The sequence below is a fragment of the Pan troglodytes genome, chromosome 1 (genome assembly GCF_028858775.2).
Source record: "Pan troglodytes isolate AG18354 chromosome 1, NHGRI_mPanTro3-v2.0_pri, whole genome shotgun sequence".
Classification (NCBI taxonomy): Eukaryota; Metazoa; Chordata; class Mammalia; order Primates; family Hominidae; genus Pan; species Pan troglodytes.
The window spans coordinates 98956797-98973653 of NC_072398.2; the positions used below are offsets into that span (position 1 = coordinate 98956797).

At 47.4% G+C, this 16857-nt stretch overlaps 2 protein-coding genes and 1 non-coding gene across 7 annotated transcripts in view; 1 reads left to right on the plus strand and 2 right to left on the minus strand.

Moving 5' to 3' along the window:
- Positions 1 to 74: 74 nt before the first annotated feature.
- Positions 75 to 7877, minus strand: CA14 (carbonic anhydrase 14). Of its 5 annotated transcripts, none has more exons than XM_009430634.4 (11): positions 6969 to 7876; positions 4985 to 5005; positions 3526 to 3586; positions 2867 to 3009; positions 2547 to 2642; positions 2297 to 2363; positions 1968 to 2125; positions 1748 to 1868; positions 1488 to 1508; positions 1282 to 1366; positions 75 to 561 (listed from the first exon to the last, which is right to left on the minus strand). In XM_009430634.4, exons 1-11 carry the CDS (start codon positions 6972 to 6974, stop codon positions 495 to 497), a joined length of 846 nt encoding a protein of 281 aa, XP_009428909.1. In that variant the 5' UTR covers positions 6975 to 7876; the 3' UTR covers positions 75 to 494. The 5 variants fall into 5 exon arrangements, with proteins under 5 accessions (XP_009428909.1, XP_009428886.1, XP_524862.2 ...); XM_009430611.4 differs by having other exon boundaries at positions 1488 to 1505; positions 3526 to 3705; XM_524862.8 differs by having other exon boundaries at positions 3526 to 3705; positions 6969 to 7875.
- LOC112207431 (small nucleolar RNA U13) lies at positions 3367 to 3470 on the minus strand. Its single transcript, XR_002941875.1, has one exon. It is a non-coding gene; the product is annotated as a small nucleolar RNA U13 (small nucleolar RNA).
- The window catches only part of ANP32E (acidic nuclear phosphoprotein 32 family member E), a 39802-nt gene continuing 29594 nt past the window's right edge, over positions 6650 to 16857 (plus strand). The window contains exon 1 of the mRNA XM_054670472.2: positions 6650 to 6799. The gene's annotated coding sequence lies outside the window, so the exon portion shown is untranslated. The remainder of the gene's footprint in view (positions 6800 to 16857) is intronic.

A 16857-nucleotide genomic window follows, 5' to 3' on the forward strand; every position in this document is an offset into this window, starting at 1 on the left:
CCTTTGCCCATCTTTACCACCTGAGGGATTCAGGAACTTGCCCACCCTCAAGAGCCTCAAAGGATAGGCCAGAATTAAAGTCAGAAACTTTAATTTCCAAATATATTGATCAAAAATATACAACTTCAACAGCAACTCTTTATCCTAAGGAGAGATCCCGCAGTATTATCTAGGGAAAGGGCCATAAAAGTGAGGGGGTAGAGGACTTTGGGGTATATCCCAAACTTCCCCTGCAACTAAACAGAGTTTGTTCTCTGCATTAACAACACAGCGATTTCCTCATTTCCTCCTACATGTTTGGAGAGGCTGAAGGCTCTGCAGTTCTTCCTCGAATGACAGCCTGGGTCCATTCCTCTCTAGGAGATGTCCAAGGGAAGGAGGACATCTGCTTACTACTCCTACAGTGTTTCTGGCCAGATCCTACACCCCATTTTAGAGGCTTCCTGATAGGCATGAAGGGAAGTCATCCACATCCATGGTATCTGAGAAGGAATTTATGCCTCAGTCGTGGCTTGTGCTGAAGTGAAGACCACACTCTTTCGGTTTTCCAGCCTCTTCTTCCTGGAAAGGGGAATGGCTCATGAGAATGACTGCTATCTAAGTGAAGCAGATTAGAGGTGAAATAGGAGAATGCTTTTTAACAGAAAAGAGGGCTGGGCAAGGTGTTTCACACCTATAATCCCAGCACTTTGGGAGGCTGAGGCGGGCGGATCACTTGAGGTCAGGAGTTGGAGACCAGCCTGGGCAATGTAGTGAAAACCCGTCTCTGCTAAAAATACAAAAATTATCTGGGCATGGTGGCACATGCCTGTAGTCCCACCTACTCAGGAGGCTGAGGTGGGAGGACCACTTGAGCCCGGGACGTGGAGGTTGCAGTGAGCTGCGATAAAGCCATGCACTCCAGCCTGGACAACAGTGAGAACCTGTCTCAAAAAGCGGGTGGCTCATGCCTATAATCCCAGTACTTTGGGAGGCCGAGGCAGGCGAATTGCCTGAGGTCAGGAGTTTGAGACCAGCCTGGCCAATATGGTGAAACCTTGTCTCTACTAAAAGTACAAAAATTAGCTGGGTGTGATGGTGCATGCCTGTAGTCCCAGCTACTCGGGAGGCTGAGGCAGGAGAATTGCTTGAACCCAGAAGGCAGAGGTTGCAGTGAGCTGAGATTGCACACCACTGCACTCCAGACTGAGTAACAGAGCAAGACTCCGTCTTCCCGCTACCAAAAAAAAAAAAAAAAAAAAAAAAAAGAAGGGACTGGAGGAATGGAAAGTAGGGCCTCACCGAATCTTTCTAGCAATGAAATAAACAGCCAGGAGAAGGCAGAGACAGCCAACCAAGATTCCTACACCTAGACTCAGCATTTCACCTGGGGGAGATAAAGGTAAAAGGTAAAAGGTGTCAGCCTAGGACTAACATAGATTTTGAGCCTTTCCCCCACTCGGTGAGGACACCTCCCCTCCCCGCATTATCTTATAAGGCTGCCTTACCTGTGGTATACGAGGATCCTGCTGTAAGAGAAGAAAATGGGTCAGTGGGACTTGAGATCCCCATCCCAGCTGGGAGCAGCACTCTCTGCTGCTGTGCCTGGGAGAATCCCCCGGGGGCACCCTGGGGTGGGGGTTGGTTCCCAGTCCAAGCAAGTCCCAGAAACCCCCTCCCCTTTTAGCCTTTTCTTCCCATTGGCTCCCTAGTTCCTGCCATTGTGTCCCCCTCAGTTTCCCGTCTCTTCTGAGCCGTGTAGAATCACCTTGGATGAAAGAAGCAAAGACCATGCGCTGATTGAGAGGCTGAAGGGCTCGGTAGTTCTGTACCAGAAGCTTAGAGGGCTCCTCTTCTGTGGAGAACAATGTCCCCTGAAGCTTTTCCAGCTGAGGAGCAGAAGCGTGGGAGAGGTGTTACTTTGGGGAGTGGGAAGGGGTCTGAAGTTACAACTGTGTCTCACCTCACCTCGTTTCTCCACCACTTACCTGTTCCGTTGAAATCTGGGACCTTCTATAAAAAACTGTCCAGAGCACACTCTGGTAGCAAGGGGGAGTTGTGAGCGAGCCATTGTAGCGGAAGTACTGCCCCAGCTGTGGGGGGAGCAGCTCTCTTAGGTTGAAGGGAGGCACTGAGGTCTTCTGATCTGGGGAGAACAGACTGGGACTCATCTTCCTTTCAGTGTGCCCTAGCTTACCTAGATAGGGCTCCCAGAAGCAAAATTCCTTGGCTCTATGTAATTGCTTCATCCCAAGGCTTTTAAGGATAGTTTTTGAAAGTCTAATCTTACTTCCTGCTATAGATTTTTAAGGCTCACCTTTATGCCTGACTTCATGCAAGTGACTCAGAATGTGTTCATAAGCTATATTCTTAGTCTCACCCACCTGGAAGAGGAGGAAAGGGAGAGAGTTTGGAATGAGTCCATGTTTGGAATAAGAAATTTATGTACAGAATAAATGGTCAGGGTGGGCTGCTGCCTGCCATAGGAAGGAGGCCAGCAACAGAAATAGGTTTGAGGGTTGCAGAGGAAGTGGAGAGAAACCTGGAAGGGACTGGGGGCTACTGACCTCAATTAGGATGCCCAGGACAGCCAGGCCCTGAGGCTTCTCAGCAGCCTCACTCAAGCTGTCATAGGAATCAGAGTCATAATGTACAATGTGGAGCTAAAGGAAGGAAGAGGGAATTGAATCATGGAATGTCCGCACCCCCTTCAAGGCCTTGATCCTAGCTGCCACCATCCCCCCGCTGTCCCCGGCAGGCACTAAGTCTGTCCCTCAGAGATTGGCCTTATCCCCCCAGCATGACTTTTCCTAAGGTCCAGATCCTTTCCCCAGGACCAACCATCCCTGTTACTTTGTCTGAGTCCCAGCTCTTTGTTCCCTGGTACCTCTGCAACTGTGGCTTCACTGTTGATCTGGTGTTCTGACCCCCCTGGGGATCCTTTCTGACCCCAGTGCAGGTGGAGCTGGGCAGCTACATATTTTCGGGGAAGTCCACCCAGATACAGGGTAGAAGGCAGAGAGAGTTGCACTGTGAGGAAAAGAGCAAACTCGGATTGGTGGAGGCATGTGGATACATTCCCGCTCCTGGGTTGTCACCACTTCTTGGGAGACTTGGCCCTCTTCCAGTTTTCTCCCCCAGTAGCACCCAGTTCCTCCCATAGGCCAGTGCTTTTCTAGCATATCTTCCTTTTTCTTGGTGAAGACCAAGTCAGTGCAATGATACCTACCTACTGAGCTTGGTTATAAACATTTCGATTCCCGCTTTGGCTACAGGATCCTGATCCCCATTCTCATATCTCCAAATTCATGGACAAAGGTTTTTGAGAATTCGTAGGTTAGGAAAATGCTGCTTTCCTCTGACTCCTGAGGTTATTTGTTTGTTTATTGTCAGATGGGTAATGTGCCAACATCTTGACAAGATTCGAGGGCGGCACATCTTACGCATGCTCATGAACACCCCATCATCATGCCCATGAACTACAAAAGGATCTGACTCCTAAGATCTGAGCTGGAGCCTACAACTCCTTGGAGCCTGTGCTTTTACCTGTGTGGCCATTGTTGTGCAGGTCCAAAGGCTCGGTGCCAGGCTGGTCATATCCGTGGGGCTGCAGAGCAGGCAAATCAGGGTCAAATGTCACACTGTCTGTCTGAATATCGATGGGTGACTGGGCATTGTTTCCACACTCGGGGTAAGAGGCTGGCCAATGGTCCTGACCATGTGGGCCTGGTGGGGGTTACCAAAGACATTGGTCCTGTCCTCCAGCTCTAGCTACCCTTCAACAGCACTCCCTCCCTTTGACCCTTCCCCTAACCAAGCCATACATCTGTGTGGAGGTAGAAATGGACTTCCCTCCACCCAGGTTAAGACCCCAGTTGTATAGGGATGGGTGAGGTAGGAGTCCTGTTGAGTCTCATGCTGCAGTTCCCCTTCCCTACCCAGAGGCAGTGATGATTCCCCAACTATCCTGATGAATGGGGAGTGGTAGCTCTTTTACTTACCTGTATTTTGAGGACAAGAAAGCTGAATGAGGGCAGAGGGGATGCATAGAAAACCTGAATACCCTGAGAGATGGGATTAGAGAGTAGGAGTAGAAAAATGGGAGAAATAAAATGATCCTAGATAGGCCAGGCACAGTGGCTCATGCCTGTAATCCCAGCACTTTGGGAGGCCGAGGCAGGTGGATCGCTTGAGGTCAGGAGTTCGAGACCAGCCTGGCCAACACAGTGAAACCCCATCTCTACTAAAAATACAAAAATTAGCCAGACGTGGTGGTGGGCACCTGTAATCCCAGAAGCTGAGGCAGGAGAATCACTTAAACCCAGGAGGTGGAGTTTGCAGTGAGCCCAGATTGCGCCACTGCACTCCAGCCTGGGTGACAGAGCAAGACTCTGTGTCAAAAAAAAAAAAAAAAAAAAAAAAAATCCTAGAGAGATAGGGTCTCCTGGAGGCCCCTATCAAGTGGCCTTGGGATTCAGATATCCTGACTTCTCATCATTCACTTCTTGCTCTCACACTGACCGTTTATCATGAACTTGAGTTTGGTTAAGTCATTAATCAGTAGTTCATAGGAACTGAGTTCCACCTCCCCCAGGGTCAGAAACTATCCTGCCAGCCTCTTCCTCACCCCTGACCTCCAGCTCTGTCCCAATTTCAGATGCAGGTTAGGGGTAGGATGGATTAGGATAGACGGAGCCAGAAGGAGACCTGGCAGCTAAGCTCAGAGTTCCCACCCAGCTTCCTTTCCACCCCAGCTCCCTCACTCCTACACGATTTACTGAGGACTTAACTAGCTTTTCTGCCAAATCAGGAGGTGTAGGATTTGATGATTAGAGCAGGATCTAGGAGCCATATATGTGAAACTCAAGGCAGGAGGAGATCCAGAAGGGAGGAGCTAGGGTGAGAAGCTAAAGGAAGTCTCCTCCCACCCGCACAGTGTGTCTTCCTGCCAGGTGAGGAGGTCCCAGTGTGAAAGGGTTGTCGGGAGGCCTTGAGATCTGCTCACCCTCATACATCCAGTGTTGACCTGCAAGGCAGAATAGTTTGGGTTACAGCCAGCGCAGCCTGGGGCAGAACCCTGGCCTCCACACTCCCCTCCCTCTGGCATTCTGTACTGCTCCACCTCCCTCTCTGCAGTCTCTCCTCCCTCTGCTCCAGCACTTTGCAAAGGAAGCCCTGAAACCGGACACCTCTGTGGAAAGGTCGGGGGGCCTATTTAAAATCACCAGCCAGGCTGTGTTGGTGCCTGCCGAGTAAAAGGGGAGGAGGAAGGAAAAGAGGTAAAGCCCAGAGACTAAAATTAACCTGGATCCAAATGTGCGATTGGCCCAACCCTTTCTTTTCTGTAACCTGTGCCAAGTCAATCTAACACTTAGAAGATTGGGGTGGGTGGGGTGAGGGTGTGGGCAGAGGGTTGGAAGGATAGGGACTAGAAAGCGGGGAGGAGAAAGGAGTTTAGAGTGTGTGTGTGTTGGGGGGTGCTACTGAGGGGAGAAGGGGAGATTATTCCTTTGCTTTAAAAAATTGCATGAATAAAGCCACTGAGCTGTAAACTCATATGTAAATTCTTCTTTTCTGGTCCCATTAGCTCTAGAGGAAACTCCTCATCACCAGGAGGCTCTGCTCCCTACATTCTGAGATGGTTAGGGAAGGGTGGGAGTCAGGGCAGGGTCTACTCTAGATTGAGGGTGGTGGGTGGGCACAGGCAGCCAGGCTGGCAGGGACAGGATGAAAGTGAAGCATTGTGTGTAGAGAAGAGAGCTGCCAGCTGGGTCACATGCCAGGCTCTCGTGCAGTCCTGTCTGACGCAAAGGCTGAGGGTCTGCAGGTCCAGCCCCTCCCTACGGCCAAACTGCCTCAAGAAGAAAACGAAGGCCTTCATGGTTTATGCTGCAATATTCATACTACTAGAAACTCTGGAGAAAAATCCTAAATTCCTTCCTCTCTCTGTCTCTTATTCCCTTAAATTCCTCAAACTTGTGAGATGTCCTGCTCTTATCCTTGACCTATTCTCCTAGCCCAAGGGAGAGCTGGAGGCAGCCTCTCATTTTACCATATCTGTGGGACCCCCCAACAACTCAAACTCCCTGGTCTGTAAAGGTGCCTGTCCACTCTGGTCAGAGCCTCAACACACTTATTCTGTCTCTTCCTCCTCTTTCCCTCTTTTTTTCTTTCTCCTCAGATGAGATTTGTGACTCTCCATTTGGCTGCCTGCCTGCCCCCATCCTCTCTGCATTTGCCTTCTGCTCTCTGGACATCCCCCTCACCCTGCTCTTTCCACAAACCTCAGTTACACACCTAGTATGTGCTGGACACTGTGCTAGGCACAGGAAACACAAAAATGAGGTCTAGGAGTTCCTGGGGACACTCCTGGAGCGCTTCAGCCTGTTCTCCCAAGAATCCCTCCTCATCTCCTGGGAGCTCCTGAAAGTCCTTTGTAAACTGTAAAATGTCAAACAAATGTTGACTCTTACTGCCACTTTCAGAGGATAACTGGGGAGTTAGTCGCTCCACAGAATGAAGAGGGAATCTTGGCCAAAAGGGGATGAATTGGAGATCAGGGTCAGAGTTGGGCAGGAAGTATTCTTCCCCCTACCCCCATCTATCCATCTTTTTACTCCAGGCCTCTTTGACTCCCTATTTGGAGGAGTTTGTAAATAAAGAAGTCCAGGAGTCCTGCCTGGGACCAGGGCAGTGGGGGAAAGAGCTCTGGAGAAAATCTGTAGCCTGCAAAGAGATTCCAGCACTTGCATGTGTACACACCCTGCCTGCCGCTAGTTCTCCCCGACCTCCAACAACAACAAGGCTGGAGAGACAAAAGGTAAAGAAGGGAAGTGGTCTCCTCCACACCCCGCTCTTTTTTCCTCATCTCTGAGCCTATTATTCCAGCCTCTAGGCTTCCTTTCACACCTCTCCTCCCCCCATTAAGCACACCTGGCGACATGTGAACATCAGCACAAATCCACACACAGACATTTAGTTGTACCTACCCCCATCTGCAGCCAGGATCCAAATCACCTCCAGCAGGAGGGCGGAGAACAACATAGTGTCCCAGGAAGGGGTGCAGGGGACTGGGAATTTGAGGACTAGAGGACTAGGACAGGCAGAGAGAGAGGGAGGGAGGAGTGAGAGAGAGAGAGAGAGCGAGCGAGCTCCTGGCGTGAGTGTATTTATCTCTGCTTCTCTTGCTGTCTCTGTCTCTGTGGGCTTCCAGGGGATTTGGTGTTCAGTAGGGTATCATGGGTTTCTGGATCCCCAGGACAAATCTCTTGCTGCCTCTTTGCCCTCTCTCTTTATCTCCCTCTGCAGTCTCCACTCCACTAGCTGGCCAGCGACTTTACAACTGCCTCCTGCTTTTAAGGTGGCTCTGAACGGGTGTATGTGGGGACGGGGGTGCTGCCTGGGCTGCTGGCGAACAGCTCCTTAAATAGCCAATTAGGCATGCAGGATGGCCCCACTCGGAGCTGGAGCGCGGCAAGTTTCACTGGAGCCCTGGCCCTGGCTCAGGAGCCCAGCTGGGGTGAGCTCTTCCTTCCTCTGCTAGTCACACAGATGCTGTTTAGATGGGTGTTCCCTGGAGCAGGCAGGGTCAAGGAAGGGGCTTTGGGGTTCAACTCAGCCCCCTCAAAAGGACACTGTATTTTCATCCCCCTGCCTGATTTCTCCTCTGAGGAGCAGCTCCCTGGGTGGTATGGGGCAGATGGTGGGGGTACCTGTTCCCAATTCCCTGCACAATCTGAGCTGCCCTGGAATGGGAAGAGTCCAGAATTAGGAGATATATAACAAGAAGGAATTAGGGACTCAGGGTGCAGGCGAGGGGTGGAGGAAGTCAATAACTAAAACCTGAGTTGTGTCCTAAGTTCTAAGGAAGAGAAGTGAGGCAAGGAGAACTCATCTGGAGCAATCTCTTCTGTGCCTGCCACCACCCCCTTCCCACGGTGAGGCCTGGGTCCACGTGCCTGTGTGGCCTGGGGTGGGGGGAGTGCGGGGAGGGAGCGTTGTTTGCTGGATAAAGCCCATTTGTATGCCCAGTGGGGGAGGGGTGTAGCAGCACCATGGAGAGACAGCGGCTGTAACTGCCAGACCCAGCCACCTCCCTCTCCAGGGAGCCCAGATCTAGGGCGGCTTTTGTCACTGAAGAGGACACTGACCTCCGGCAGAGAGGCCAGGGCAGGAGGAAAGGAGAGACTTTAGGAACAATCACTACCACCATCAGAAAAAGGCGGTTTCCAGAGAAAGAGAGGGGAGGGTCTGGAGAGACCATGTGATCCAGATGGAAGAGGGGCTCAGGGTCTTCCTTCCAGCCCAACAAAGGGCTGAGGCAGGACATGTGGCACTGAATGAAACCTGCCACCAAGGAGCTGCGCCCGTGGAGCATGGAGGCTGCACGTCTCAGGAATGTGAACTGATGTTTGCTCCCCACGGGACTGGAAATCCCGATTGGAATGTACATCCTAAATCCCTCGTTAGAGAATGTGAAACCCACAGATACTTTCAAGCCAGACATTGAAACCTCTTTCTCCTCCGTGCCCTTCACCAGAGGCACCAGCCAGGAGGATGCACCCATTTGAAGCTCCCTCTGCCCTCCTTGCTCCTGCCGAGTAGCAATAAATAGCCAAACAAAGGGAGCAGAAGCTAAATAAGGGAGCAGGATAAAAGCCAAATGAACAGAATAATGCATGTGCTGGATCATCAGCTCCTGCAGAGACAGGAGCTCACTGTGCCTTTCTATCCCCTGTGATTGATCTGCAAAGCCAAGCCATTTTGCTGATGTCATTTCCCTTTTTCTTCTCCTATCACCCTCTGAATTATTTGTCCCCTTCAGGAAAGTTTTATGTTTTGAGGTTCCCCAAAGCCCCATCCATCCCATCTAAGAAGAGTAAAAGACTTGAAGTATAAATTAGATTTCCCGGGAATCAGGGTACTTAACACAAAGAAACAAAAAAAGAAAGCAGAGACGTCTTGGTATGAAAGAAGAGATTTAGTAGGAAAGAAGAGGTCTGAACAGAATGACCTCTGCCGGAACAGAGTTCCCCTGGAGCGCTGAGCTGAGATTCCGATTCCCAAGGCAGATAGCGTGTCTTGCCAGGCGCCACCTCCTGGCTCGTCTATGAATTTTTAAATTTTAATTTAAAATGCTTTGTGTATGTGGTTCCTTCTGGGAGGTATTTCACTGCTGCTGGGCTTTGGGATTTTGCCTACGCAACTGAACATTGTTTCACAAAGATATCTTAGCCTGGAATCAACACTTCCCTGATCTTGGGTGAGCAACGCATCCAGGTGCTTGTGCTTCCCAGACGACAAAGGCCCTCCTTTCTAGGACAGAGGGAGCCAGAAGGCGAGCGCCGTCCTCCAGGCACTTGACTTTATCTTGATCTTTAGCTTTACTGTGGATATTTCTTTTGTTGCTTTCTAGCTGTGCTGATTTGGAGTAGGTGTCAAGGGGACCCTTATATGTAAGTTAAAAAAAAAAAAACTGACACAGCTCCCTCTCCCCACTCAGTCTTAGTTTCCACTCAAACTCTGGCACCTTTGTTTTAGTTCTGACCTCTCTCTCAAGCCCTTTCCTTGCTTGCATTGGCTAAAACCGTTAAAACCAAAACCAAGCATCTCACTGCCTTCTGGCGCCATCTCCTGTCCTTGTAGATATACTGAAACTTGACTGAGATGAGGCGTGGTGGCTCACGCCTGTAATGCCAGCACTTTGGGAGGCCGAGGCAGGTGGGCCAGGAGTTCCAGACCAGCCTGGCCAAAGCATAGCAAAAGCTCGTCTCTACTAAAAAATACAAAAATTAGCCAGGCGTGGTGGTGCATGCCTGTAATCCCAGCTACGCAGGAGGCTGAGGCAGGAGAATTGCTTGAACTCGGGAGTGGGAGGTTGCAGTGAGTTGAGATTGCTCCACTGCACTCCAGCCTGGGTGACAGAGTGAGACTCTGTCACAAAAACAAAAAACAAACAAACAAAAAAGAATTAAGTAATTTTGGAAAAAATGACCCTTTGGATCATTTTCTTAGTTTTCCAGTTCACATTACACAACAAATGCAGTATGAGAATCTTGTAAATTGAGGACCGGTAAAAGTTTGTGGTCTGAAAATTTGCAAGTCATTTAATTATAAGCAATAAGTTACACTATTTCAGTTGCAATTTTGTGTTATACATTGATTCAATGAACAGAACGCTGCCTGGTACATAACTGTTGATTGAATGAATCTAGTAATTGCAACATTTATTTACTGTCTTTCACAGAATTTTAGAGCAGAAGGGCCCTCAGGCATCATTCTAAACCCCTTGTTATACCCTGTAAAACTGAGTTTTGAGAGATTTAGGGATTTAGCCATGGTTAGTCATATAGCTGCTAGGCTAAACCAGAACAAGGACACAGGCACCAGTGAGCTTTCTCCTACACCATTGGTTCTCAAATGTCAATGTGCATCAGAATCACCTGGAAAGCTTTTTAAACTTGGAAAGCTTATTAAAATACAGATTTCTGGCCAGGTGCAGTGGCTCATGTCTGTAATCCCAGCACTTTGAGAGGCCGAGGCGGGCAGATCACCTGAGGTCAGGAATTTGAGACCAGCCTGGCTAATATGGTGAAACCCCATCTCCACTAAAAATACAAAAAAATTAGCCAGGCGTGGTAGCGGGCGCCTGTAATCCCAGCTACTTGGGAGGCTGAGGCAGGAGAATCGCTTGAACTTGGGAGGCAGAGGTTGCAGTGAGCCGAGACTGCACCACCGCACTCCAGCCTGGGTGACAAGAGCAAAACTCTATCTCAAAGATAAAATAGAATAAATAAATAGAGATTTCTGGACCTCACCCCCATAGTACCCGATTCTATAGTTCTGGGTGTGTCCAAATCTACATTAGCATTTCTCTTTCTCTCTCTCTCTCTCTCTCTCTTTTTTTTTTTTTGACAGTCTCAGCTGAGCGCGGTGGCTCACGCCTGTAGTCCAAGCTACTCGGGAGGCTGAGGCAGGAGAACCGCTTGAACCCGGGAGGAGGAGTTTGCAGTGAGCCGAGATAGCGCCATTGCACTCTAGCCCGGGCAACAGAGCGAGACTCCATCTCAAAAAAAAAAAAAAAAAAAAACAGAGTCTCACTCTGTTGCCCAAGCTGCAGTGCAATGGCATGATCTTGGCTCACCGTAAACTCTGCCTCCCAGGTTCAAGTGATTCTCGTGCCTCAGCCTCCCAAGTAGCTGGGATTACAGGCATTTGCCACCACGCCCGGCTAATTTGGTATTTTTAGTAGAGACAGGGTTTCTCCATGTTGATCAGGCTAGTCTTGAACTCCCTACCTCAGGTGATCTGCCTGCCTCAGCCTCCCAAAGTGCTGGGATTACAGGTGTGAGCCACCACGCCCAGCCTCTCTCTTTTTTTTTTGGAAGCAGGGTCTCACTCTGTCACCTAGGCTGGAGTGCAGTGGCAGAATCATAGCTCACTTCAGCCTCAAACTCAAATGATCCTCTTCTCAGCCTCCCGAGTAGCTAGGACTACATGCGCATGCCACCGTGACTGGCAGGTTTTAAAAATTTTCTTAGTTTTTGTAGAGACAAAATTTTGTCATGTTTCCCAGACTGGTCTCGAACTCCTGGGCTCGAGTGATTTGCCCAGCTTGGCCTCCCAAAGTACTGAGATTATAAGCATGAGCCACCGCAGCCACTTCTTTCTAGTCACCATGAATAAAAGCACTATAAGTATTTGAGTACAGGTCTTTGAGCAGACATGTTTTTATTGTTCTTGAGTAAATACCTAGGAGTGGGAATAAATAGATACTGAGTGCTGGATTGTACGGGAAGCGTATGTTTAACTTTGTAAAAAAACTGCCGGGCTGTTTTTCTTTTACTTTATTTTCTTTTGAGATGGCATGGCTCTGTTGTCCAGGTTGGAGTGCAGTGGCGTGATCTTGGCTCACTGCAGTCTTCCCTTCCTGGGCTCAAGCGATCCTCCCACCTCAGCCTCCCAAGCACCTGAGACTACACGTTCACGCCACCACTCCCAGTTAATTTTTTAATTTTTTTGTAGAGACAAGGTTTCACCATATTGCCTAGGTTGGTCTTGAACTCCTGGCTCAAGTAATTCTCCTGCCTCGGCCTCCCAAAGTGTGAGAATTACAGGTATGAGCCACCATGCCTGGCCTCTTTTATTTTATTATTTATTTATTTATTTATTTATTTTTTGAGACGGAGTCTTGCTCTGTTTCCCAGGCTGGAGTGCAGTGGCATGATCATGGCTCACTGCAACCTCTGCCTCCCAGGTTCAAGCAATTCTCCTGCCTCAGCCTCCCAAGTAGCTGGGACTACAGGCACGTGCCACCATGTCTGGCTAATTTTTGCATTTTTAGTAGAGACAGAGTTTCACCATCTTGGCGAGGCTGGTCTCTAACTCCTGACCTCATGATCCACCTGCCTCAGCCTCCCAAAGTGCTGGGATTACAGGTGTGAGCCACCGCGCCCAGACTATTTTATTTTTTTTTAATAGAGATGGGGTCTTGCCATCTTGCCTAGGCTGGTCTCATCTCCTAGGTTCAAGTGATTCTCTTGCCTAGGCCTTCCAAAGTGTTGGGATTACCAGCGTGAGCCATTGCACCTGGTCCCCAGACTGTTTTTCATAGTGCTTATACAGTTTTTCTTTCCCACCAGCAATGTATGAGTTCTAGTTGTCCTCATCTTTACAAGCATTTGATATTGTCCATTTAAAAAAAAAAAAAAAAAAGGTACAGCCGGGCACGGTGGCTCACACCTGTAATCCCAGCACTTCGGGAGGCCAAGGCGGGCGCATCACGAGGTCAGGAGTTCGAGACCAGCCTGGCCAACATGGCGAAACCCCGTCTTTACTAAAAATACAAAAATTAGTCAGGTGTGGTGGCTCACGCCTGTAATCCCAGCTATTCTAGAGGCTGAGGCAGGAGAATCTCTTGAACCTGGGAGGCAGAGGTTGAAGTGAGCCGAGATCATGCCATTGTGCTCCAGCCTGGGCGACAAGAGCAGGACTCCGTCTCAAAAAAAAAAAAAGAAAAAAGTAGCTATTCTTCTAGTGTATAATCATATCTCATTTTGGTTTTAATTTAGGATATCAACTTTTTAAAGGGTTTTTGCTATATTTGTTACCATATTGCCTTCCATAAAGGTTATACTCCTCCAATGGTATTTATACAAGTTGTTACTCTTTTCTTCTTTGGGGAGATAAACAAAGGACTCTACAATTGGTGTTTCACACTAGGCAAAAATTCAATATTTTTCTTTCCCTTGTGACCTTTTAGCTATCATACAGAAATAAAATTCACTTGTAACATGGTTAAATTTCTGTACAGTGAATATCATCCTTTCATGGACTTTCAGAAAAAAATGAGAGATATGTTCATTTGGAGGAAATTTTGGCTTAAAGATAAGTAAAGCCTACATTAGTGAGTGTAGCAAACTCTTAAAAAACACATATTGAAAGTAAACTTATTATTTTATGAGAAAGTATAACACTAAAATAATATATACTAATGCAAAATACTGTTTGTCAAAATAGCTCAAATAATTAAGCAGGAGAAAATCATAATTAAATAGATCAGATTGCACCAAATAATCACCCAGCTTCTATCAAATTTCACTATATTTCAGTAGAATTACATTCAACTCTGATTACTTAGATTTTGTTTTTGGTGTTTTGTGGAAGCAATTGGCTTGATCGAGCTAAAATTAAATGGAAACACAAATACAACACTGGCAAAAATATCTAAACTGTATTAATAAATAGAGAAATATACCTATTGAAACATGACAGATGAGTATAGCAAGGTCCTGTCAACAGATATTGTACATTGAATAAGTTTGAATTTGGCATGCTAAATTTCTATATAACAAGATATAGCCAGGTGTAGTGGCTCACACCTATAGCCTCAACACTTCAGGAGGCTGAGGTGGGAGGATAGCTTGAGCCCAAGGAATTTGAGGCTGTAGTGAGCCATGATCACACCACTACACCCTAACCTGGGTGACAGAGCAAGAAAGACCCTGTCTCTAAAACCAAAAAAATGAACCAAACAAAAACAAATAAAAAAAGTTAAACAAACAAACAATATACCTACATTCTTATCTTTCACCACAGAATAAAAAATGTTGATATCAGTTTAAAGACTGCTGGTCCACTCAATATGTTTCATTGTGTTTATGGAAGGTCCACAAGTCAGTGGTTAACTAACTCACATTATTATTGTTATTATTTTTTGAGACAGAGTCTTGCTCTGTTGCCCAGGCTGGAGTGCAGTGGCGTGATCTAGCTCACTGCAACCTTCACCTCCTGGGTTCAAGTGATTCTCCTGCTTCAGCCTCCCGAGTAACTGGGATTACTGGCTCCCCCAACGAAGCCCAACTAATTTTTGTATTTTCAGTAGGGACAGGGTTTTGCCATGTTGGCCAGGTGGTCTCAAACTCCTGACCTCAGGTGATCTGCCCGCCTCGGCCTCCCAAAGTGCTGGGATTACAGGCGTGAGCCACTGCGCACAGCCTATTTTTAAATTTAATTTTTATTTTTATCAAAGTAGAACAGGTACATAGTTTAAAAAGTCAAATAGATCAACATAGGTTATAATTAAACACTCTATTCTTCCCACATCTAATTCTTACTTCCCAGAGATAATTGCTGCAACTTTCTAACTTCCTCCTAGTATTCACCTCAAATTTCCAAAAACATATTTATACTGCTATGTCTTGATTTTTTAGAGTTTCAGGTATTTGTGAAAGCTAATCCACCATGTTGGCTTCTGATTAACCCCAGTTCTGGGAAGGCCTCTAAGATTTCAAGTTTACCTATTGTTCCTGGTGTAAGAGCAGGTATTACCATACATTCTGCCCTTAGCTCAAACAACCTTGATGTTATCGTATCTATACATCCCTTCTGAATCACCCTTTCCCTGTAGTATAGAAGCCCCAGGTCCGGGGGTAATGGAGCAGGAAACCACCATCTCATCTCACCATTGCCCAAGACATGCACACGGCCTCTGTTCATAAGTCTCTATTAAATGTTTATTTCTAAGAAACTGGACTTGTCAGCCTCTTTCTTTGGCCTCTCAGCTTCCTTGGACTTTTGGAACAGGTTTGCATAGGCCTGCCCACTGCCACAGAATTACCTATTAACTTCCAACCACAAAAGATGAGGAGTTACTTCTTTTACATAATACTTCCTTCCCAAAACACACTTCTCCTGCCCCCAGCCCCTTGGAAATAACTATTATATCATAATATTAGTTAAATTAACATTTAAGTTATCATCAGTATTTACTCACAGCTTAGCCAAGAAGTGTATTATATTTCCTTTCTTGTATAACTTAATTTCCCTCAAATTAATAATGGCCTTATTTTTTTCTTTTGTTTTAGTTTTCTAGTTGCTTATTCATCTCCAAATTCACTGTTGAAAATCTAACTCTTATTTTATTATGTTCCAACCTGTCAGATATTCATTCTGTCATAACATTTTTAAAAGAGATATTCCTCTTGGAACCCTTTATCCTCCAGTTCTGAGTTCAACTGGCTCTTCTCTCTGGAAGCTTTTTAGTAATTTTCCTTTCTCCTGGGTGTTATATAATTTCATGATAATGTATATTGGGTTTTTTTTTGGGGGGGTGGGGCAGGGTTTTGAGACAGAGTATCCCTCCATTGCCCAGGCTGGAGTGCAGTGGTACAATCTTGGCTCACTGCAACCTCCACCTCCCGGGTTCAAGCAATTCTTGTGCCTCAGCTTCATGAGTAGCTGAGATTACGGGTGCGAGTCACCAGGCCCAGCTAATATTTGTATTTTAGTAGAGACAGTGTTTCACCCTGTTGGCCAGGTTGGTCTCGAACTCCTGACCTCAGGTAATTTGCCTGCCTCGGCCTCCCAAAGTGCTGGGATTACAGGCATGAGCCACCGTTCCCGGCCCTGCTAAGATAATTACTGGGACCTCTGAAGGGGATCCCAATAAAAGCATTCCTTCTTTGTTCTAAGGTCCTGAACACATTGAGAAATCAAGCAAAAAATAAATACAGAGGTCAACATATCACCTTTATTACTGTTTGAGACCAGATTGGAGGATATGGGTTAGTATGGGAGTCAATGAGCCTGCTAACTGGCCAGGCGCAGCTCACACCTGTAATCCCAGCACTTTGGGAGGCCAGATCACCTGAGGTCAGAAGTTCAAGACCAGCCTGGCCAACATGGAGAAACCCCATCTCTATTTAAAAAATACAAAGATTAGCTGAGTGTGGTGGTGGGCGCCTATAATCCCAGCTACTTGAGAGATCGTGCCACTGCACTCCAGCCTGGGCAACAGAGTGAAACTCTGTCTAAAAAAAAAAAAAAAAAAAAGCTGGGCGCGGAGGCTCACGCCTGTAATCCCAACACTTTGGGAGGCTGAGGTAGGCTGATCACCTGAGGTCGGGAGTTCAAGACCAGCCTGACCAACATGGAGAAACTCCCGTCTTTACTAAAAATACAAAATTAGCTGGGTGTGGTGACGCGTGCCTGCAATCCCAGCTACTCGGGAGGCCAAGGTAGGAGAATCACTTGAACCCGGGAGGCAGAGGTGGTGAGCCAAGATCGTGCCATTGCACTCCAGCCTGGGCAACAAAGGAGAAACTTCGTCTCAAAAAAAAAAAAAAAAAAAAGAGCCTGCTAACTGTATCCCAGGATCAGGCAGCTTGGATTGGGGCAGATCTCAGCATGGAGGAAACAAGCAGAAAATGTGTTCTGATGGGTGGGCTCCTCTTCCCAAGAGCAACAGGATAGAACTGAGTGGAACAGACCATTAAGAGTGGATGAACAAAAGCTGGGCACGGTGGCTCAAGCCTGTAATCCCAGCACTTTGGGAGGCTGAGGCGGGCGGATCACGAGGCCAGGAGATCGAGACCATCC